General features: G+C 34.4%; 6 protein-coding genes and 1 non-coding gene across 9 annotated transcripts; 2 read left to right on the top strand and 5 right to left on the bottom strand.

The window, feature by feature from the left end:
• Positions 1–3,425: 3,425 nt before the first annotated feature.
• LOC127249631 (CRIB domain-containing protein RIC10-like) lies at positions 3,426–4,864 on the bottom strand. The gene is made up of 5 exons (XM_051272540.1): positions 4,629–4,864; positions 4,344–4,468; positions 4,076–4,173; positions 3,881–3,959; positions 3,426–3,784 (listed from the first exon to the last, which is right to left on the bottom strand). Exons 2-5 carry the CDS (start codon positions 4,441–4,443, stop codon positions 3,624–3,626), a joined length of 438 nt encoding a protein of 145 aa, XP_051128497.1. The 5' UTR covers positions 4,444–4,468; positions 4,629–4,864; the 3' UTR covers positions 3,426–3,623.
• A 969-nt stretch (positions 4,865–5,833) lies between these two features.
• Positions 5,834–7,679, bottom strand: LOC127249629 (pentatricopeptide repeat-containing protein At4g21170). The gene has a single exon (XM_051272538.1). The coding sequence runs from the start codon at positions 7,622–7,624 to the stop codon at positions 5,906–5,908; it is 1,719 nt and encodes a 572-aa protein (XP_051128495.1). The 5' UTR covers positions 7,625–7,679; the 3' UTR covers positions 5,834–5,905.
• A 198-nt stretch (positions 7,680–7,877) lies between these two features.
• On the bottom strand, positions 7,878–9,263 carry LOC127249630 (thiamine thiazole synthase 2, chloroplastic-like). Its single transcript, XM_051272539.1, has 2 exons — positions 8,278–9,263; positions 7,878–8,195 (listed from the first exon to the last, which is right to left on the bottom strand). Exons 1-2 carry the CDS (start codon positions 9,169–9,171, stop codon positions 8,028–8,030), a joined length of 1,062 nt encoding a protein of 353 aa, XP_051128496.1. The 5' UTR covers positions 9,172–9,263; the 3' UTR covers positions 7,878–8,027.
• A 144-nt stretch (positions 9,264–9,407) lies between these two features.
• Positions 9,408–9,487, bottom strand: TRNAL-UAG (transfer RNA leucine (anticodon UAG)). The gene has a single exon. It is a non-coding gene; the product is annotated as a tRNA-Leu (tRNA).
• Positions 9,488–9,963: 476 nt separating this feature from the next.
• Positions 9,964–11,369, top strand: LOC127249716 (probable xyloglucan endotransglucosylase/hydrolase protein 8). Its single transcript, XM_051272650.1, has 4 exons — positions 9,964–10,001; positions 10,167–10,348; positions 10,439–10,742; positions 10,831–11,369. Exons 1-4 carry the CDS (start codon positions 9,964–9,966, stop codon positions 11,237–11,239), a joined length of 933 nt encoding a protein of 310 aa, XP_051128607.1. The 3' UTR covers positions 11,240–11,369.
• A 295-nt stretch (positions 11,370–11,664) lies between these two features.
• Positions 11,665–13,305, top strand: LOC127249717 (uncharacterized). The gene is made up of 4 exons (XM_051272652.1): positions 11,665–11,827; positions 11,954–12,071; positions 12,778–12,869; positions 12,963–13,305. The coding sequence occupies exons 1-4, from the start codon at positions 11,812–11,814 to the stop codon at positions 13,025–13,027; spliced, it is 291 nt and encodes a 96-aa protein (XP_051128609.1). The 5' UTR covers positions 11,665–11,811; the 3' UTR covers positions 13,028–13,305.
• Positions 13,306–13,337: 32 nt separating this feature from the next.
• LOC127249715 (tyrosyl-DNA phosphodiesterase 1) lies at positions 13,338–17,920 on the bottom strand. Of its 3 annotated transcripts, none has more exons than XM_051272648.1 (16): positions 17,778–17,920; positions 17,495–17,680; positions 17,070–17,357; positions 16,828–16,992; positions 16,633–16,693; positions 16,285–16,361; positions 15,952–16,209; positions 15,487–15,576; positions 14,862–14,996; positions 14,621–14,770; positions 14,436–14,539; positions 14,265–14,318; positions 14,090–14,180; positions 13,923–13,997; positions 13,703–13,838; positions 13,338–13,613 (listed from the first exon to the last, which is right to left on the bottom strand). In XM_051272648.1, exons 1-16 carry the CDS (start codon positions 17,796–17,798, stop codon positions 13,516–13,518), a joined length of 1,989 nt encoding a protein of 662 aa, XP_051128605.1. In that variant the 5' UTR covers positions 17,799–17,920; the 3' UTR covers positions 13,338–13,515. The 3 variants fall into 3 exon arrangements, with proteins under 3 accessions (XP_051128605.1, XP_051128604.1, XP_051128606.1); XM_051272647.1 differs by having other exon boundaries at positions 13,339–13,613; positions 13,920–13,997; XM_051272649.1 differs by lacking the exon at positions 17,778–17,920 and having other exon boundaries at positions 13,340–13,613; positions 13,920–13,997; positions 17,070–17,353; positions 17,495–17,623.
• Between the last annotated feature and the right edge of the window lie 5,314 nt (positions 17,921–23,234).

Raw genomic sequence — 23,234 nt, 5'->3', positions numbered from 1 at the left:
TTATTATTATTATTATTGTCATTGTTATTACTTGATGGTGACTAATCTTATGCTCACAATATACAAATTGAAAAAAAAAAAAAAAAACTAAGGTGATCGAAACTGATTTATTTTCATTAAATTTTTATATTGTGGGTTTTGTTTAATTAAACAAAATATTTTGATCACATTGAAATCTTTGAATTTTGTGTGTTTGTACTTATATAAATATAATTAATTAGCATAGTTTGTAAGTATATATTTTGTTGTCTTAATTTAATGTTGTACTGAATGAACAATAATTTCAGATGACCTGACCATATTACTATCATTATTGTCATTTTTATAGTTAATTATTAGATTTATGTGACAATATAAATTAATTATTTTGCATATATGTATGTATATAAATAAGTATGCATTTGTTGAGCAATAGTGAACTGCATATTTATATATACCGTACGATATTATGCAATTATTGGTTAGCAAAACCCTAAATCAAATAATTGTGTTAATGAACTAATTGTAGCCTTCGTCACAATTACATAATTAAATTTTTCTTGAAATAATAGCTTCATAATTTAATGGCTAGTTTGGGTCTAATAATATAATTTAATTCAATACACCTTAAATTTAAATTTAATTCATATTCATTGCTGGAATGTAACCATTTAAATTTGTGAAAAGTGAATTAATAAATCAATTATTCAATTAAGGTTCGAACTCGAATTAAATTTTGACTAGTTAATTATAATAATAAATTGGGCTTTGAACAAGAAAATTTATTTTTAAGAATTATAAAATAGAATAGACAAGACTCAATAAAATATATATTTTTGTTAGTCTTCAAAATTGATAATATAATGTACTATGGTCCCTGCAGGTCTTATTAATTTGACATGATGATTACTAATTAATTTACCTAAATTTATTATTAAATGAAGCATGCCATTTAATTAATTAGTTTTTATATTTATTAGTAAACCAACTCCACATACAGTCACATCTGCAAATATATCTATATGAAATGCATTTAAATAATTTAACCAAAATTATATATATAAATTAATTCCTCACAAGACTTTTTTCCCCTAACAAGAATATTATTATTATTATTATTTTAGTAGGAAATAAAATAAAATAAATAAATAAATATTGCCAAAATGTAGGAAGACCATTTCTTGGAATTTAAAGAATTGGCCAGAAATAATTCTTCAAATTGGATAGTTGGTCAAAATTAATTTAAGTGATTTGGAGAATTGGTCCTATATCATATATCAAACATCCAAAATAATTAATTAGGTAACGCAATTAATTCCACTTTCCAGCATATTAAATAATTTTATTTAATTATATATATATGTATGTGTGTGACATGAGACACAAAATAATTTTGGTCCTAATATTAGCATTAACCAATTGATGTGATAACACAAAGGGGGAGAGAATATTGGCATTTTTTGGTATCTTCCTTATTTTCATTTTTTTGGCATTTAAATAGAAACTTTTATTTGCACAATTAATAGAATATAATGTCCCCTATATTCATTTTTGGGCATTAAAGATTAATTACAAGACCCGACCCGACCGACCCGACCCGGAAACTCTAATTATAAAAGTAATAAGAATAAATAATATATATATATATATAAAGTAAAATTGGTAAAATATTTATATTATTTAGTATACCTATTAAAAAGTAAAAGAGACATACATTTTAATGGAAAAAACACTTATATATATACATTTATAGATTATATGTTTATGATATTTTGAAATTTTGAATATATTAATTATTTGTGTTAAAAATATTTATTTATGAATATATTTATCATAATTATATGATACTATGACTTCCATTATTAATATTAATATTAAATATTTATTAATTAAGTCTAAATTTCTACTAGACATGATGTAATATGGAAGATTAAGATGGATTTAGATTGATATTTTATTATTTAATTTGGTTTTAAAATTAAATTGTTAAACATGTGCAAGTTGTAATAAATTTTTTTTTTTTTTAATATAAAATTCAATATTTAATTAAGCCATATTAAACTCATCAATATCAATTAAATAAATCGAATCCAAATTCTATTTTTTTTTTTTTTTGTGTTAAATAATATAATTTAAAAAATATTTTTTTTTTTAATATGGGAAAAAATATTTTTATAAATATTATATTAATTATATAAAAAATAGAAATAATAATAATAATTTTGGCATTGATTGCAGTAGCCTTGACATCCCAACTGCACAACATTGCTTTGGATTTTTCAATCTTTAATATTTGACCTGTGAAAGCTCTCCTCTAGTTTGTCACTAGTGTAATTATTTTATTTTTTATTTTAAAAGAATTATACAGTGTGGGTTCATTTATTGAGTATTGTTACAATAGTGAAATGTGAAAAATAAATAAAAATATGGTTATTTGGTGAATTCAGAAATTAATAAATTAAAAACAACAAACTGCTTAATTCCATCTCCATATCTGCCATCTGCCCTCTGCCCTCTGCTTTTTATTTATTTATTTATTTTTAGAATATATTTTGGGTACTTCCCAATCCCCATTTTATAATTACCATTTACCAACCACCAATTAATGCATTCGCCCAATTTATTTATTTATTTATTAATGGTTAATAAAATGATAAAGTTCCTTGGTAGAAGTATGGTACATATAGTCAATCCATACTCTATCTAAGTGGCTTTGCTTAAAACGAAAAAGTTAAAAAAAAATTTCATGTTTAGTAAGATAAAATGTAATTTTTTAATACATAAAGATAAAAATAAGAATAAATTTATAATTAAATGGAGATTATATAAATTAGAAATTGAAGAAAAAGATCAACACATTCCAAAGTAAATACATAAAATATAATGTTCAGGCAAGGGGTGGCGGCGACTATGAATTGCTTCAATCTCAATTTTAATTCGGGAAAATTACAAATGTGTAAATTTTATTATTTAATTTAATTTAAATAAAAATTTTGATAAAAACATAATTTATGTACACAATTTTTATTTTATTTTTTTAAAAAATAAATTGTACGATAAACTATACTCTATCGTTGTATTTATAAAAAAAATCATTAAATTAGGCATTAGTATATCATGCTAATTCATTAATTTGGGCCTATCAGGACCTTTTCTAAATGAGTTTCGTAATGGCCCAATAATAAAAATAAAACCCATACTAAAACAAAGTGGACTTTCCCTTCTCAATAAAAATAAGGCCCATATTCTTGAGAGCTCCGCAAGCACACAAAAAAACCCTAATTGAAGGCCCAACCATAGCTGCATAACCAACTACCATCACACTTAACTGTAAATCTTGGGGCCCACATCTTCGATTTTTATTTTTATTTCGACTAGTATTATTATGTGAAACCCCATCGATTAACATAGATTTAGGACCCAGTTGTGTATTGCAAACCAAGAGATCAATCAAATGTAGTATTACAAGTACACCAACAGCTGCAACTTCTATTATTATTGCAGAGGATCTTTTGACAAACCAAAACCGACGTAAATGCAAAGAAAGCTTAGTTTTTTCTTACATCGCCATCGATGCTAAGCAAACTTCCTAAGTCTTCTAATCGTCGGGATTTCCATGTAATGCAGCAGAGTAAGAGTGGTTTCTATGCAACTTCAATGTTGTTTGGCTTTGCGACGCCTTCAAGAATGTCGACTTTCAACTTTGTTGGCGATGAATTTGGCCTACTCTTCTTCCACTTGGTCTTCTTTTTCGTGTGACCAAGTTCTGTCGCCGGGACGTCTTTATCCATCTCATTCTTGAACTCTTGATGGCAATGTTCGAAGAAATCATCCAAGTTATTGAATTGCTTCCGACATTATGTCTTGGATAAATTGGGCGCGAAGGATATTGAAAACAAACCTTTGGATGACGACGACAATGGTGAAAATGCAGCGACAGACGACGTAGCAAACTCAGGTCCAGTCTTGAATTGACTCATCTGCATCAAGAAATAGCGAAACATCGAATTCCCGGAAACAATGGCCAAAATATAACAAATGGACTATCGATATCGAAACAAAAAATGCAGATTAAGATTAGGATCATATATAATACCCAACTAGGGGCACCCCCTGCCGAACCATCCCACCCTATGTGTGTCAAATGCTTAACATCCGTGGGGTATCCGATCTCGATTTCACGATCTTTCACTACTACAAGGAATTATAAATTTTCCTCTTAACAAGTGATCAACAGAGACATTCAATTATATGAAACTACTACCAAAAAACTGAAGCCAAACTACAATTGATCTAACAAGTGTTTCCATATATACAAACATATACATATATATATATATATATATTAGTATTATGATATGTACCAAAGATTTGAGAAAGTGTGTATTTGAATCCTTTGTAAATCCCTCTGATTGTGAAACTGTTCATCCAATTCAGCCTTTCTCCTCTGTGTTGTGGAAACATTGCACGCCGCAGAGCTTTACAATACCTTCAAACAGAAATCACAAATCAGATTTATTATTATATTTTTTTTTTATAAATCTCACACATCGAAACAATCTTTGAATATACTCTACAATGATTGTTCAGAGAATAACAGACAACAACAACAACAAAACAAAAAAAAGAAGTTGCACAAGAACATATACCTGCGCGAAGACCTAATAATGGAGAGGAAATGGATTAAAAAACCTATCTCTCTTCCAACATTGAAATAGAAGTCAATCAACTGAAAGCAGAAAGAAAGGAAGGGTGTGGAATTGGAGAAAACAAAGAAAATGGGGATTTTGCTCAAGGTTTCAAGATTGGGTGATGGCGACAGTGAGAGGCGATTTGGGGGCAAATTAGGCGACCGATGCCTTGGAGAAAAAAGAGTTGCAGAGAGTCAGAGGGATTGCATTAACAGCAAGAACAGCAAGGCAGAGATTGAGTGGGAATTGAAGAAGGAATAGCGCCAGAAACAGTGGGGAAGCGTCGTCGATTTGAAGGACACGAATTCATGGCTGTAGCTGTAGACCATGGAATTAATATATAGTTAATGCCATTAATAACCATTTTAGGGCGTGTTTGGACGTGAAATTGAAAATTGATAATACTAAACATTAATATTATATAAACGAAAATCGACACATTTGTGATTGAAAATTCAACTAAAATATGTCCATACAAACCATTTTTTTTAAAATTAATTTATCTACATTCATTTATTGACACACTGTTTGATCTTAAAATTGTTTAAACTTTATAAATGTAGTACTCCCTCTGTCCCATATGGGCGTATTCCCGTGGACACGGGAATTTAGGCAAAATATAATTAGTAAATAATTAAAAAGTGTATTAATAAAAATAATTATTATTTAGTAAAAATAATTATATATTAAGACTAAGATAAATAAATAGTTTAATTAAAATTAATAAAACTATAAAATTTCAAATTTAAAATACAATTAAAATGCATAATTATATTTTTAAAAATAGAAATGACAGGTTATGTATAAGGAACAAAAATAAAAAATAAGGACAAATTACGTTGGGACACAGAGGAAGCATGTATTTATATGTTAATTAGTGTAAAAAAGGTAGGTAGAGTTTTGGTGGATAAAACGTCGGTGCAGTGAAGCGCACGGACAGACAAAAAGATTGTGAAAATCCACGGCACGATCTAATGGGCCATCCAAATATTACGGTTAGTACAGATGTTGCCGAGTGCTCAATTTTAAATTATTAAAAAGTTCAATATCAAATTAATGTTTGATATAAAATAAATGAATGTTAAAAGTAATCTCTTAAATAAATATATATATATATATATAATTTTTTATATATTCCCGACCCATCATTTATATACGTCGTAATATAATAAATAATATTGTAATATTTGTATCCTTAAATTATTATTTAAATAAAAATTTAAATTTGAAATCAGTCAAGTGTTTCCGAATCCGGAGATTAACCTCTTGTAAGCTTTCAAACCAGGCTTGAGCCCCAAATGCACCATTTCATCATGTAGTTTCATAGCCATTCTCAGTTCCTTCTCTTCACAAAGACCTCTTATCATGATCGAAAAACTCTCGCTGCTCGTCACGCCCTGACCGCGCATATACTCGAACACCTTCATCGCTTCGTCGCCTCTTTTTCCTCTAAACAATGCCGCAAGAAACACTTCATACGCGCCAATGTCCAAATCGCACTGCAGCTCCTCTAACCTACTCTGCAGAGCAATCGCCTTGTCTATTCGCCCGGTGCGACAATACCTTTTGACAAAACAGCCGCAAGAAATGGAATCGAGCATAAATCCTCGATCTAGAGCCACATCCATTAGCTTCTCCGCGTCCCTCCATTGATGTTTGCTGCACTGCTTGCTGATGTACGCAGAAAGTCCTTTCGGATTGGAAATGGATCCGCCTTTTATTATCGCGACTAATAGTCTGCTAAATTCTCTCGACGCCGCCTCTTTGCAGAGAGAATCTACAAATTTGTCGATGGAATCCATATCTAATGAAATGTTCTTTCCCTGCACTGTGTTATACAGCGTAATTGCATCTGAGATTCTTCCTTCCTCGGATAGTAGCGCCTTTAATATACATCTGTAAGTACCATGTTGTAGCTCGACTTTTAGATCGCGCGCTCTCTTGTAAAAATGTTCAACGGCGAATGTCTTTCCTATAACGCAAAGCTTCTGGATGATCGCGTCGTAGAATTCCGGAGCTGAGGGTGAAATGATGTGTCCTTTCTCCGCCATTGAAGAGATTATGGTCTCGACGACATTCCCAGCTTGATACTTGGAAGCTCCATCTAAAATTGAGCTGTACGTAGCGAAACTCGGATCGATTCCATGGCTGGACATCTTGTTTAGATGAACAAATGCAGCTTCGAAATCCCCTCTTCTGCAATGGCCATCAATCATTAGGTCGAACACCTCGTGTGCATGAATTCCCATGTCTAAAATCCTCAATATTCTTTCGAATTCTCCATCTTTATACCAAAGTCGCGCGATCACAGTCCATGTAGAGTGATCCAAAGAAATGTTACTTCTAATCATCGATGCTAAACAACACCAGGCAGATCTAACTTCATTTTTATTACACAATATATCAAGCAACGCATTGCAACAGCCTAACCCTAATTCAACTTTATTCCGCTTAGCCATACGATAAACCTCCAAACCCTCCAAATGTAAATTCTTACTGCAATAGCATTCAACGACAGAGCTGAAAACAGGGGAGAGAGTCTCCTGCTCCTCGGAAGATTGAATCATTAACGGCATGATTGTTTCCGGCGGATGATCCTGAACAATTGAGTTCAAAACGGGCATTCCAAGTTCAGGCAGTCGAGAGGACAATAGAATCCGGGAGACCTCGCACTTGGCCGTAAGGTCTGGCTCGAAATCAAGACTCTTCTGGGAAAAATTGAAGAAATTGATACAGATTTCTGGGTGGGATTTGATTTTAGTCAGAATTTGATTAAACAGCGTAGGGTTAAAATTGGAGGATAGCCTCAGACGACGAAGAAGTGGAGCCCAGAATTTGAATTGCCTTTGCAAGAGGATTGAAGAAGCTTGCGACACTAATCGGGAGTGCTCGATTCGTGTCCTCCAATTAAGATTCGTGTTTCTTCTTGGAAGATCCTCTTGATTTCGAACCATTTTCCAAATTAGGTTCAAGATAGAAAATGGGTTCTTGACGAATCTCCCCCGTATAATGTTGGTGGTTTAAATTAGTGGTCCATTCTTATTGCCGGATATTTTCCCTAAGAATCTTTAATTTGGTATAATTTGATAGAAAATTTTGCTCATTGGAGGAGAGTCAAATCCATGTCGGGTGAGGTCTCTTTTTTGATTATCGTGGCAATTTTATTGTTTCAAAGCATATAGTGCAGAGAGCCAAAGACTTCCTTCAAACACAGAAAACTTAAAAGATGATCATTAATTGAAAAAAAAAAAAAATACAACAACATTGAAGACGATGGGAATCCCAAGCAAAACAGATACACCATCTCACTAAACAGGACTTTCTTGTTCTTATTCAGGGTTCCATTTTTCACGCCATTTATGCATCTACGATCTCGTCGTTCTCCGCCGCCGCCAGGCTGAATTCCGGCTGGCCAGTTTTTGCTCCGGCGTAAGAGCCGTCCAAAGCATTCGGCTGCCCCAACGCCCTCAACGCCAAATGCGCAGCTTTCTGGCCGGAAATCATCATCGCCCCGAACGTAGGCCCCTGAAAATTACAGAGTTCGAAATTAGGGTTCCGATTAGGGAAATTGGGGATTTTATTCTTTTAGGGTAATTTTCAATTTTACCATTCTTGGAGCTCCGTCGATCTCCGCCACTTCCATGCCTGTAACGATCATGCCGGGAACTATCTCCCGAGTTAACCTGACTATGGCGTCCTCGGCGGTGTTCATGTCGAGGGCTTTCATCCCCGGCACGCTGTCAATCATTCCGATGCTTTTCAGGCGCTTAACGCCGGTGGCTCCGAAGGGGCCGTCGTGGCCGCAGGAGCTGACCACCACTTTGGCCTCCATTACGTTGGGGTCCATACACGATTGGGTGTCGTGATTCATGGAGACGAGGGCCCAATTGGTGACGACGCCGGCGACCCTGCCGTCTTTGACGATGAGGTCTTCCGCCGCGACGGCGTTGAAGAGCTTGACGTTCGGGCGGGCGAGGAGTTTGCTCATAATGGTGGAGGTGAAGAGCGCTGCGTGCTTGATGACGACGTAGTCGTCCTGCTCGTCGTACTCGATTCCGAGCTCGGAGAGAAACTCGTGCGCGGGCTTCCGTACGACCATGGCGGAGAACAGCTGGCCGCCGAGCCACGCGCCGCCGCCGGGGCTGACGGACTGCTCGATGATGGCGATGTTTATGTCGGGATTCTTACTGAGTTCGTACGCACAGGAGAGGCCGGCGGAGCCGGCCCCGACGATGACGACGTCGGTGTCAGCATAAGTGATCATATCCGTCATGTAGCGGCGCGTCATTTCGCGGGCCACGATGGATTCCTTAATCGGCTGGAATTTGAAGTTGTCGAAGTTGTAAGGAGCGGCGGACATGGCGATTGAGGGGGTTTGGGGCGCCGATTTGATGGGCTGGGCGGCGCGTGTCGGAACAGCGGCGCCGTGGAAGGACGATTTGTTGTCGAAGAATTGGGTTTTGGAGAGGGAGGAGGTGAGAGTGGTTGCCATGGCTGCCATTTCCGCCGGTAAACTGATTTTGCCCTAAAAGATAACGGTGTCCGAAGAAGATGATAGTAAGGCTGCTGAGTGTGGGGGGACTCAGAATAGCACAGTATATAATAGCAAAAGATAGAGACTTGAAAAATATCAAGCCAAAAATATCTCTGTAGAGTGATAGGACGTGAACGGTCTAGAATCATCCAGTTTCTTCTATCTTCATTATTTAAAGATTTATATTAAAAACGAAAATAAAATGACAGCTGTGGGATTTGAACCCACGCCCTTTCGGACCAGAGCCTAAATCTGGCGCCTTAGACCACTCGGCCAAACTGTCTTGATTGTATTATAATTTTTACATACTGTATTAATTTTAATTAGTTTCTTATTTCTAAGTAAAAAGCTGTCACGAAAAGATTGTACCAAGTCCCTTGAGGCATGAATCTTGATCATCTATGATCTGTCAAAGAGTATGACAGAACATTGAGAGCAAGTTCCTGTTTTGAGGGCCTCAGATTGTTTTTGAATTATTATTATTTTATTTTTTATAATATTTTTTTTATTATGTGAAAATTCACAGAATAAAATAAAGGACTACTGATAAACTTTTGTCGAATTTAATACCTTACAAATACGCTATTCTTTCAATTTTTAAAAGCAGATAAGATAATAATGTTTAACTTACTAAGGTAGATCCAATCCAGAACAAATAAATAAATAAATAAATAAATACCGATTAATAAGAATAATAATAATATAAACATATAAACAACACCACCCGATCGAATCATGTTCTTTTTTGCACAGCCTGGAATGAATTTCCACTGGCACCAATTTTCACGCATCTGTCGGTCTGCCTTAACCTTTCTCGTATTATATCATATTCTTCCATTTCTTTTTTTCAAATTTAATAAATAATGCCAACGCCTAATTTCCAGGTGTATAAATTAAATTATTCACAGGTATTATAAAAGTAGCCATATATCATCCATCTGTTCCATGTCATTTTCTCGCAGGAAAATGGAGGAGAGAAGAAAATTGCTCTGTCTCCTCCTCCCCGTTCTCCTCGCCGTGTTTCCGCCGGCGGCGGAATCGGCCGGACTGTTCGACGACAGCTTCAGCAAGAGCTGCCCGGAGACCCATTTCAAGACATCCGAAGACGGCCAGATCTGGCACCTCTCCCTCGACAAAAAAGCAGGTAGGTAGGTAGGTAGGTCGATCGGTAATAATTAATAATTAATTTCTAAATTAACTGAACTGGGAACTAAAACTAATTCTACATTTCCAGGCTGCGGCTTCATGACGAAGCAGAGGTACAGATTCGGGTGGTTCTCGATGAAGCTCAAACTCGTCGGCGGCGACTCCGCCGGCGTCGTCACCGCCTATTATATGTGCTCGGAGAACGGGGCCGGGCCGGAGAGGGACGAGCTGGACATCGAGTTTTTAGGGAACCGGTCAGGACAGCCTTACCTTATACAAACAAACGTCTACAAAAACGGCACCGGCGGCCGGGAAATGCGCCACCAGCTCTGGTTCGATCCGACGTTGGACTTCCACGATTACTCCATCCTCTGGAACAACCATCAGATCATGTAATCAATTAATTAACTAATGAATTAGTTTAGTCCCTGTCTGAATTGATTAATTAATAATTAAAATGATGGATCGATCCTGGTTTAGGTTCGTGGTGGACAGAACTCCGATAAGGGTTTACAAGAACGACGCGGGTAATGAGAAAAACGGGTTCTTCCCGAACGAGAAACCGATGTACTTATTCTCCAGCATCTGGAACGCCGACGACTGGGCGACACGTGGCGGGCTGGAGAAGACGGACTGGGAGAAGGCGCCATTTGTGTCGTCGTACCAGGGCTTCAAGGCGGAGGCCTGCCAGTGGGAGGATCCTTTTCCGGCGTGCGTCGCCACCACCGGCGACAACTGGTGGGATCAGTACAGTGCGTGGCATCTGTCGGAGAATCAGAAGAAAGACTACGCTTGGGTGCAGAGAAACCTCGTCATTTACGATTATTGCAAGGATCCTCAGAGGTATCCTGAATTGCCCCAGGAATGTCACCTCAGCCCCTGGGATTAGGGTTTAGATGAGGCGACGATTGATTATGATTTCATCATCATACTGATGCACCACAGATCTATACTATTACTATACATGTCGAAATTCTTTGCCGATTTTGAATATATATTATTTTTTTAATTTGCAATAATTGAAAGTTTTTGTAATGTTTTTTTATACATGCTCTTGCTTTTATTATTCTTAATAAAGATAATAGTAAAATGATTCTATAATAAAGAGAAGACACATCGAAATTATGTCATTTAAAAAACAATGTAAAAATTTTGGGATAGAGAATAATTTATTTTTATTTTTAAATATAAAAAATGGGTAGGATCGTGGCGGTGGTATGAATGTCAATTGAAATTTGATGGGGTCATGTGAAGCAACTTAATGTTCGTCAATTTGGCCCATTGATGGGCCTATATACAAGCCCAATTACCGAAATAAATATAAAGAGGAAAGGGGAGTTCAATTTGATCTATTTTCTTTCTCTGCGATAATTTGCAAATCCGGAACTTGTTTTGAATCTCAGTGCTCGACTTCTGTCGCCGGCGGTTGTCTCCGTCGTTCGAAAGCAAATTTAGAGCAGAATGGTATGCGAGAAGTGTAAGCCATCGTTCTCCTCTATTTTTGATTTGAGTGCCTTCGAATTTTGATGTGTAATTGCGAATTGCTGCTTTAGGGTTTGTTTGTCGGATTGGGGGTTTACGGTTGTGTTGTGTGCATGCGTAGGTGAGAAGAAGCTTTCGAAAGTGATAGTGCCGGATAAATGGAAAGAAGGAGCAAGCAACACCACTGAAGGCGGTGGCCGCAAGATCAACGAGAACAAGCTCCTCTCCAAGAAAAACAGGTTCCTCTTTGACGCCTTTTTCCATTGACTATGATTTTCAATTTTTGTTCCGCATGTCGACACATATATAATATTGGAAGAGACATGTTTTGCTAGATTTTGATGTTTTCACCCCTTCTGAGAATCTATTTCGTGTTTAGGGTTGCATATCTATATTCAATGCTGATTTTCTCAATCTTTACATTTATCTTCAACGAACTCAGAACTTCCTCTTTTTCATTCTGTGTTTGTTTTTTCAGCAATTCAATTAGTTCTGCAAATGTGCAAAACCATTAGACTTTCCATCTTCTTGTCTTTAAAAGCAAGTAATTATTAAGGTGCAAAGTGAAGGCATGTACACAAATTGTATCACCATTACACATGAATGCTGGTGTGGTGGATCACATTGCTGACTATGTAGCTCCCTTGAATATGTGAAAACAAATTAGATGTGTAGTATTGTGCTGAACAAAATTTCGTTTGCTTGAACAGAAGGTTTTATCCTATAGTCTGAATTTTTATTGCAGAAGCTCATATGCTTGCAGATCATTGACATATTAATGGTTTCCTTTATGATTTTGAAGCAATTTCGCGTTGTTACTTTGTTACCTGAAGAAATAGGGAAAACAATGATCATAATTTACATGATCGATCTAGGGGCTATACCCACCAATTATGCTTGCTCTTTATTCCCTTTGAGTTGATAGAAGTTTTGGTTGCTCTGCAGATGGAAGCCTTACGGGCAATCTAAATGTATGATCTGCAAGCAACAAGTGCATCAGGATGCTAAATATTGCCATACATGTGCTTACAGTAAAGGTAATCTCAAACTCCATGCCATTTTCTTTTCTTAGTGCAAATTAGATTCAGTGGCATTGCTCAAGTGCATCTTGCGATTTTGTGGCGATGCAGGCGTATGTGCAATGTGCGGGAAACAAGTACTTGACACAAAGTTCTACAAGCAAAGCAATGTGTGATGCAATCGACTCTCACGCCCAGCTTACAATCTGTCCCTATTTGCTGTAATCTTGAACTTGAATGGTAAAAACTAGAGTCTTTGAACAAGTGATTTTATGTTGTATATGATATCCTCTTCCATACATTTCCATCGTGTCTCTAACAGGCATTTCTTATTACCATATGCTTTTTCATTTAAATTTTAATGCTTCCTGAGAAAAGAAATTCTTGGTCATTTAAGGATGTGTTTACTTGTGTTATGAAATTGTCTTAGTGATCTGTGTTGTTTTGGGTTTAATTTGATTCTCATTTTCTTGAAAATTAGTGATTGTACATCTCATGTTGTTTCTCATCCTCTTGATATTTCAATAAAACCCAAATTTGGGGCCGAGAAATCTTCAAATTTGGTTGTCGATGAGAATTGACATGAACTGATCATGATAAATCCAGCTTTACAAACAGCAGGTAACAAGATTGATTTGTTCATCTACAAACACTTGTAACCAATTCAGAAATCTTGATTTGAATACAGCTTTACCTGCCTAGGCCAAACTTGACCATATACATCCTTCTCAGTATACTGTCGATCCCACGACCACGGAACATCTGCAATGTGTGTTATCAGAAGTTAAATATCATCATTTAGAGCCATACATGAAAACAGATTCAATAAGCCTTAGAAAAGTAGCACAAACCTCCATGGGAGTAAGGCTTCGGAGGAAGTTCGTAGGGCACGGACAATCGAACAACTTCACAACGTTCTTCGGTTGTGCTTTCCTTCCAAACCAAGCTGACCAGTTTCGTCTGCTTCGCTTCTGTTGCCGATTTATCCTGTAAAATAAGTACAATACCCATCACATTAGGACTTGAATCCTTAACCGAACCAAATTAAACAGTATGGGTATGTCCTACCACGGGAAGAGGCGCATCATCCGTGCAAGAAAACACGCATCTGTTTCTCCCGGAAATGGGCAGAAACAGCACTCCTAACTACAATGTTCGACATAATACATACAATTATACTTAGAAGTATGTAAGGAAACCAAATCCAAATCTTCGAACAAGCCTAAGGTAGTTACTACCTCATAGGATCGGATCATTAATTGGGAATTGTTCTTCTGTAGCGCTCCCCAGGCAGCCTTGCTGAGGTTTGAGGATGTTAGGAGTAGCCAACTGTTGATAAAGCCAACGGAAAAGTTTTACATGGCGCAACGAGCATATGATTATGATGCAAGGCTATCGAGTATGGTCACTTACGCGATGTTTTGCCCACTGTAACGGGCGAATGTCTTTATATGAGGCATCGCGCGGCTGCAACAATTCAAAAATTTTACATGTCGAATCATGGAACATAGAGAAATGGAAAAAAAAAAAGAACTCTGTTATCGAATAATGTAAAATAAAAACGAGTTCCATTTCTGAATATACCAGCGACCCGAGTGGCTTGCCTTCCACTTTGCCCAATACTTCTTCAGGAATTCCTTCTCCACGTTCTTGAGCGGGCTTGGAATCGCATTACCGGCTGCATAACCCTTCAGAAAATAGGGAATCATTTTTCTACATACGATTTCATCGATTCTTACTTGCCGACGAATCCATAATCGAGATGTTACCTCTAGGGAGCATCTAACATCTTCTACAGTAGGCCATACTATCAAAGGCTGCCCCGGACCCAATGGTTTTTTGTCTTCTGTCATACCGGCAGACATCGAGGCTGCTAGTTCGGACATCCATTTCTCATCCAAAGAGCCTAGTGAGGAGAACTGCAGCACAACAATAACAATGAGCATATAAAGAAGCCTTTATTAGAGAATTCGAAATATCATTTTAATGTTGTTATGAATATATGATTACCTGATAAATTAGAGGCGATTTTTCAAACTGCTTCGAGAAGATGCATTCTTGCAGAACAGTTCGTAATTTCATATGTCCCCATTTCCGCAAACTGTGGCCAGAATGATATCCAGGGACCGACGCAATGAGCCTGACCTGATCAGTAAATTTACTTTTAGACTAATAAATCATCATTGCCGGGTAGCATCACAAATTTAAAGAATCAATGATCATCAAATTAAAAATACATAACAGTGTTACTATGGATAATGGTAAAACAACGCCAAACATGGAATATAGTTAAATTATTTTAACATTTTGGAAGAGATCCATGAACCGCAAGGCATAATTAGATATATCCGAAGAATACGAAAAACCATTTTCATTTTGTTGCATTAATCTAATCTCCTTTGTTTATTTGGTGATTTCTTTTTTGGTTTCTTTACTAGTCCTCGCGATTCCACGGTATTTTCTCTCACAAAATATCACATTCGACTATTTGAACCAAAACAAAAAAATAAAAAATAAAAAAAAATCACCAAGCAAACAAACCCTAAATGGCAAAATCCAATCTCCCCTCTAATTCCCTCACATCGATATGATAAAAAAACACATGGAGGAGAAGATAAGGGAATTAGCTAATTACCTTTGCAGAGCTATAATCAAATTTTCTAAAGAAGCCGGGATTTATGGTGAAGTTGCCAATAGCTGGCAAGTCGACACTGAATTCAGGCCACTGCAAGAGCATAAAGATGTGGATTAGTTGAAACATAGTTCTGTCAGAACTAAAAGGTTCCTAAAGACTACATTATTCTAGAATCTGAAAGTCATAAAACAGAGTCTTAAATCAGTTGAAAGAAACTCCTAAAATATTCGAATTTTCCAGTGCATGGAGCAGAAAAGCCAAAAGAAACGCCAAGTCCAAACAGAGATTAGGAGGGGATTCTTTTGAAATACAAAACCATTGATGTTGAAGTAATAATTTAAGACTTTGTTTGCACAATCATTGCAGTTAACCTAAGGAACAGACTTTTGTCGGATTTTCACATATGTTTATCAATTAATTCACTAATAAAACAAGGCTCTTGAAGTCACAAGCAGACGACAATACCTTCAACGTTCCAAGATATTCAATCAAGTCATTTTCGAAACCACACCCGCTGCTTCCACTTTTTTGATCTTTCCATGGAAAATCTTGCATCCACAATCCCTGAGTTTTGTTGTTCCAATCTACATATATCAAGTTAGCCGTGTGCACAATGACTCTCACTCCTCGTGGATACACAAGCAGCATGGCTTTTGAATGATGGGTTCCATAGGAAATCGGCAATGGAGGCTTATGGAGAATCCAGCCAGAAGGTTTGCTTCTCTGAAAAGGGATTCGGGATATGAAATCAGTTCACATGAAACCACTTTGAAAACCAATACAATGAGATAATGCAACCTTCATATGCTCTAGGGTTCCATCGCCTTCGCCATGAATAACAAGGACTCGAGGGACCCTTCTTAGCATAGGACATGCTGCATTGAAAATGGGAAAGAGACGGTATCAAGAAGTAAATTCTGCAGGACAAAATAAAATTGAAACAAACAAGAGCATTATTTTGATATGGTGCAATTTTATCTTCATAAAGTAGCAATTTACTTATACAATAGACTAGAATGGCAGTAACAAATTAATACATGTAGATCTTCTTACAACAGTAGGTGCGCAATAAGATTGTCGTCTAAACACACAAAACCTGCGAAACATAAGACATCGGTAGAAAAGGCTTCAACAAAAACTACCTACCAGGAAGTAGCCAATCAATGTCAACCATGTAATTTGACAGGACAGCGAAAAGCACATTCCCCTACAAACAAAATTCGAATAAGCATCATGAGAGAAATAAACACTCGAAAGCCCTCCCGAGCAATGAAAAATTATATATCATACAAATAGCCAAAATTCAGGCAACAGCATATTCTAACTAGAAACAATCATGACCTTAATAACATCGCCAATGGAAACTGCATTCGTATTCGCCCATTCAGGCAACTCTTTCACTCTCAACAGTCGAAAAGTCATTGGCCACTTATCCTTCGAAACATGGAAATGCCTAATATTGTTCGAGGAGGCGTCACTCCTGTGATCTTTATGGCTCACCACATTCTGTAGATCAGTACAGGCAGCAATATGAAATCATCGATTATATGCGCTACTATAAGAATATTTCAAAAAGAAAGTACATTTGAGTTTCTTGGAAGGTCTTCTTCCACAATAGTCTTTTGCAATCTCTTCTTACTCGGAGCACCGTCATTGCCTTTACCCTTACTACTGTCATCACTCAAAGGCCTTTTTCCCCGACCTCGACTCGGAGAATCTTCAATTGTATTACTAGACAAAGGAACATACTTGAAAAAGTAATGCCCTGGTATTAACTCCATTACATCACCTGCTTGAATTTTCCATTTTTCTCCAGAAGAAAGCTTTTTTCTTGTACCGTTGGCCCTCAAAACAACCGGATTGGTACCTACCTACATCCCAATTCTCATAGTATCATATAATTTATAAAATTGCCAAAGAAACCACGCAAAATACATAAATAAAAGCACACATTTTTCATAGGCATGGCGAAGGTAAAAATTTTATAATATAAAATAAAATGGCGTACGACGGCGATATCAGCGGAGCCATCGGCGGAGGCATTAAAGGCGAGATGTTTCCGGCTAACGCGCTTATCGGCGACGGGAATACAATCGCGGCCGACGTAAGTAATTCCTCTGTGGAGTGGTATTTTGGGGATTAATGGGTTGTCTTCTTCCTCTAGTTTTCCGTTCAAGGGCACCAAATACCCAATCTTGGAACAAGAAATTGCAGAGATAAAGTAAAAAATATTACGCAGTAATTTTTTAATTAACCCCAAAATTTCAAGAAACAATTAATGGGAGGTGTACCAGTGGAGCGGAGGCGGCCATAGCTCATATCAGCGCCGCAAGAGATCGCAGAAAATATCAGAAGTGGGTTACGGGAAAAATGGAGTTGTCTTCAGTTACAGTGATCGAAAGAGAGAACTCGAGAGAGTAGAGCAAGAGATGTGGTCCGGTCCGGTCCGGTTCGGTCCAATGCACTACGCCATGTAGTACCAAACTACCAAAAGTTTAGGGTCTTATTTATTTTCATATATGGATATTTATGAGTAAATATATACTATTATGTTTTGTAAATGTATGTAAATAATATTTTTGACAATATTCATCGAAAATTGTATTAAAAAAAATACTGGGTGAACTTTTTTTTTTTTTTTTGTTCAAATAAACGTTTCTATTTAAAATTTGTTCTATCTCCAAGATAATAATAAATTAAAATTAAATTATATATATTGAAATTCCATTTCGTACTATATCTAAGGACTAAGGTATCAAATTTTGGTTTTCATAGTCGATTTCGTACATGCGAGTTTATAGAGATTTTGATAAAAATGTCAAAAATTTCAAAGAAATTATTAAAATATTGGAAAATTATATATATATATATATTTCTAACATTATTTCAACATTTTGAAATAATAACTCTTGACATATAATATACCAAAATAAATAGAGTATTATTTTTAATTAGAGAAAAATATATAGGTTGATGGAAATATATAAATTATAATAGATATTCAAACAAATAATAAATTTTAATAAAAATTTAACTTTATTGATAATATTACAACAACATAGATATATATATATATTTTTTATTAAATACAACATTTAAAAGAACATAGAAAGTATTTGAGAATTTAAATATAAATATTGTCCCCATATATTTTTACTTTTAAATTAAAATTGATGATAGGATGATAACATTTATCTCAGGGTATAACATTCTAATAATATTGCTAATAATGTCCACTTGGGAGTGGATTTGTGCTCTCAATGCCTCCCTCACAAATCATATATTGTTCACTTAATGTAACTTATCTTGTCAAGCTAGTTAGTAGGATATTATGTTCGATCTCTGTTAAAAAAAAAAAAAAAAAAAATTATTACGTTTGGCCTCCGTTAAAAAAAATATAATTTTGAAGTGTTCAAAATTTCAGGATTTCGATCAAAATTTAATACACCATAGACATCATAAGCACTCGTAATAATCATTCTTAATAATATGATCACGGGTGGAGTAGACAGGAGGTCCCAGGAGTCGGGAAAAAGTGAGGGTCCAGGGGTGGGGTGGGGAGCGAATCCTGCGGGTAAAGAGCACGCGCACCATAGCTTCAGCCTCTCCCAAACACGCATTGAGTCACGTGGGCAACGCAATATGGTCACGTGTCCTTTGCCGGGCGGACATGCATTCCGACGACATGATTTGATGGACAGACCAAGACGACGACGACGACGACCGAGACGGCGACCGTGTGTGTCGGTAAGATCATTTCAATAAATTCAAAGATCCATTGGTGTCCACACCTTTCATAAAAATAAATAAAGCATTCGAGTTGAGTCGAGTCCAGTCGAATTGTTAGGTCATTAGGATAAGATATATATATATATATATTTTGATATATGATCTGATTGATAAATTGAATTATTACTATCCATGAATAATGATGTCCTACCTCCAACATTGTGGTGGTGGGGTTTGCAGTCGATGACGACGACGACGACGATGACGATAATGTTCTCAAAAATATATCGAGAATTGTATGTAGTGCACTGGAAATATATTTTGAATGTATTCTAAAATTTTGAATTGATCTAAAAAAGAAAAAAATAAAATTAGAAAAAAATATACTAATAGTAATATCAATAAGTATTGAAAACTAGGATATATAATGTACACGTTGTAATATATATTTAAGCCATAATTACAAAATAGTGATTTAAACTGATAATAAATATAATATATGAACTATAAATACATATATGTATAAACAATTATTTTTGTTTTTTTTTTTTTTACTTTTAATTTGAATGTAATATTTTATAAAAAAAAATTATATTATTTTATAAAACAATATTTTACTGTATTTGATAATTGTGTGTATATGTATATATAGATATATGTGACGCACAACATATATGATGAAGTTAAGGACCTACGTACTTTTTAAATATATATATTATATTACTAATTTGTTATTTGATATTTAGTTTAAATAAAATACATACATATACATATATATCAAACTTTAGATGCATTCATACATACAATTACTTACTTACAATAGAGGTAAATTTATTTATCTTTGAAATTTTAACTGCCCGTTTTTTATTATTTAATAAAATTTTACTATTCATCATTAGTTTTTTACTCTTTGAATTGTTTTTTTTTTACTATATAATATTTATTTATTTTCTACAAAGTATATTATTTTATATAACAAAATATTATGTATAATAATTATTTAAACTAAATGCACCATTTGGCTGTGGTTTTATTTATTTATTTATTTTAACTATTGACTCGAAGCTTAAAAGCTTTGTGATCAAAATTTGATATTGATTTAAGGAGTTGAGATTTTGTTAAAAAAAAATTATATATCTTTATCTAATTTTATATTGAGGCAGCCGCTACTCCACGAGTGTGTTTTGGATAAATTTCGATCCTTACAGTCACGCGTCTATTCCACACCATCATGACAGTTTTTACGGGATAAAGAATTATAATTTTTTTTTTTTTGGATGACGTGGGAACCCGCAACGCTAGAAGAATTATAAAATTTGAACATACACATTGTTGTTCTTTTTTTATTATTATTATTTAGATAAAATAATTATTGAATGTGATGTTTTTAAATATTGGAAAGACTATTAAAAAATCCAAAAAGAACATTATTATTATTATTATTATTATTATTATTATTATTATTATTATTGTTATTATTATTCAAAAGATTTCCTTTGTTGTCACGATAGAGGAGTGTGCAATTATGTTATACTATATATCATTAGTCAAACTTGTCATAAATAACAATTGTTCTATCTCTTACATGTAATTATTTTCATCTCCTACTTTTTCATCAATTATCTCAATAAAGGGTTATAGGTAATGAAAGGGTGTGTATAGAAAATATATATATTTTTTCGTTTTCATTTTTTTCTTTTTTACTTAAATAGCAATTTCAATGTAATATATAAATTGTGAATTTGTACTTTTCTAAAAAGTTACTACTATAATTACATGATAAATATATACAATCAAAATATGGAGATTAATCTGGCAGCTCAACGTATAAGTTAATATAATATAAATATACTATATGATAATAGTTCATACAATATATATAACACATGCTAATAATTTATATAGCATGCATTATCCAATTTATTTATTTATTTATTTTATGCTTAATGGACTAATCAACATAGCTTTGATTATCCTCATTCACCATTCTAATTATTCCTTGTTAAGTAGGTTATAATAATTTATATTGTTTAAGTGACTTAGATCAAGCATGTATCTTATTTTATATAATAATAATAATAATAATAATAATAATAATCAAATTAAGTGCAACACATATTTTATTAAACAAGCCAATGAGCCATGTTGTAAATATATTAGTGCTTGCTTAATTTGTAGTGAAAATCTTACTAACAAATGGGACTTAATACAAAACTAGCCATATTTCTTTTGAATTTATTAGTTTTAATTTTTTAATTTTTATATGATATAATGACGATTCTTTATAATTTTTTGTTTTATATTTTTATGTTATAAAATCTCATATTTAAAATATATATATATATATTTTAAAAAAGGAAGGCAACCTAAATATGGAACACTCCGGCATGTCCATATATATCTTGCTTTCACAAAAAAAAAAAAAAAATTAAAAGCGGTTTGTCGGGTATTAGGTTCGGCTGGAGGTTCACCAGTGCGCATTTTCGGGTAGAAATTACGGATTCCCACGTCATAAAATAAATAAATAAATAAATAATCGATCAGTGGAAGCACTGAGGAAGCATTATGTGGTGAAGAGAGATTCTTACCGTACAGTCGGATGGATATTGCAATAGAAAGCTCCATTGATGACGACGAGAGCCACAGTAGACCACAAACTGATAAAGCACAAATATATATACATATATATATACCATCCAACACAAGATATTTGTAGTAGCAACAAAATTCTTTAATTTCTTGATGATGGGATTAACAGAAACAAACTGTTCATCTTGAGAGTGAAAGAGAAAGAGAAAGAGCAAACTAAAAAAAGGTAATGAAAATGGCATCCATCATCATCATCATCTATATATATATGTGCCATTTTATTTTACACAGAAAGTAAAGAATTGAATAGAAAGAAAAGAAAAGAATGGTTCCACTTTGTGTGGTTGGATGATTGATTGAAAAAGCTCCATCACCATTTCAGCTTCAAATTCAATTGAATAATAATTAAAGCAGAAACAAATCACTGTTTTACTTTACAAAAAAACCACATGTGCATTTCTGTATATAGAAAAAGTTTCTAAATTTGACATCATATTGGACACAACTATCTACTTACATTGTTAAAAAAGATAAACCTTGCACAATGATCGATATTAATTACTGATTCTGGCGATATTATAAAAAGTAACAAACAAATAATAGGAATAAACAATCTTCAAAAATATACTAGTAATATTTAACTATAAAAGTAAGTAGATAAAAATAAAAGTGAATAATGACTCCATAATTGGTTGCCAAATTGTTGAAAAATCATTATTTATCAAAATAATTATCAAAAAATAAAATTCGATAATCACGTTGAGTCGAGGTACAACTTTTCTCAGTAAAAATAAATACGACTTGGTAATGCCTCCAGTTCGTTTCCAAAAATAAAACAACCGAATTAGATGACATCTCAATATTTTAGAGCTCCGACCAACTAAAATGAGGTAAATTCGAACATATCGGGAGGCTTGAACATGAATAAAAGTTATCAGAATATGAACCAAAAAGTCTTCAGAAATATTGCCGGAAAACCAAAAGATCAAGATTAGAAAGAGAGGGAGAGAAGAAAGTTCTCATCTTGGTGTATTTTGAGAGGTGTAGAGAGAGCCTTTTATAGTACCTCCATCCTTGGAGTTTTAATTCCGAGGCAAAACCAGCTGCTCTTAATTTCCTTTAACCACCGGTCATATTTCTAGTAACGTCCGACCATAAACACTAAACTTAATTTGAGTCATAAATATATTATTTGAATTTTTTAATTTCAAATAATAAATCTATCATACTTATAATTATAATTTTTGAGCTATACTTTTGTTACACAAAAATATATTTTCTTGTATTTCAACAAAATATTTTGTTGTTTTGATTTTGCTCTTAAGCAACTAGACTTCATCAAATCTAGCATTTACCAAACCCAAGCCTAAACCCAAGACCGACCAAGACCTTTGAGCCGGAGATAAAATTCATGTTCGTATACTTGTGTA

Source organism: Andrographis paniculata, unplaced genomic scaffold, assembly GCF_009805555.1.
Source record: "Andrographis paniculata isolate CXL003 unplaced genomic scaffold, ASM980555v1 Contig36END, whole genome shotgun sequence".
NCBI lineage: Eukaryota > Viridiplantae > Streptophyta > Magnoliopsida > Lamiales > Acanthaceae > Andrographis > Andrographis paniculata.
The sequence above is the reverse complement of the archived record's forward strand: the minus strand, read 5'-3'. Positions and strand labels throughout refer to the sequence as shown.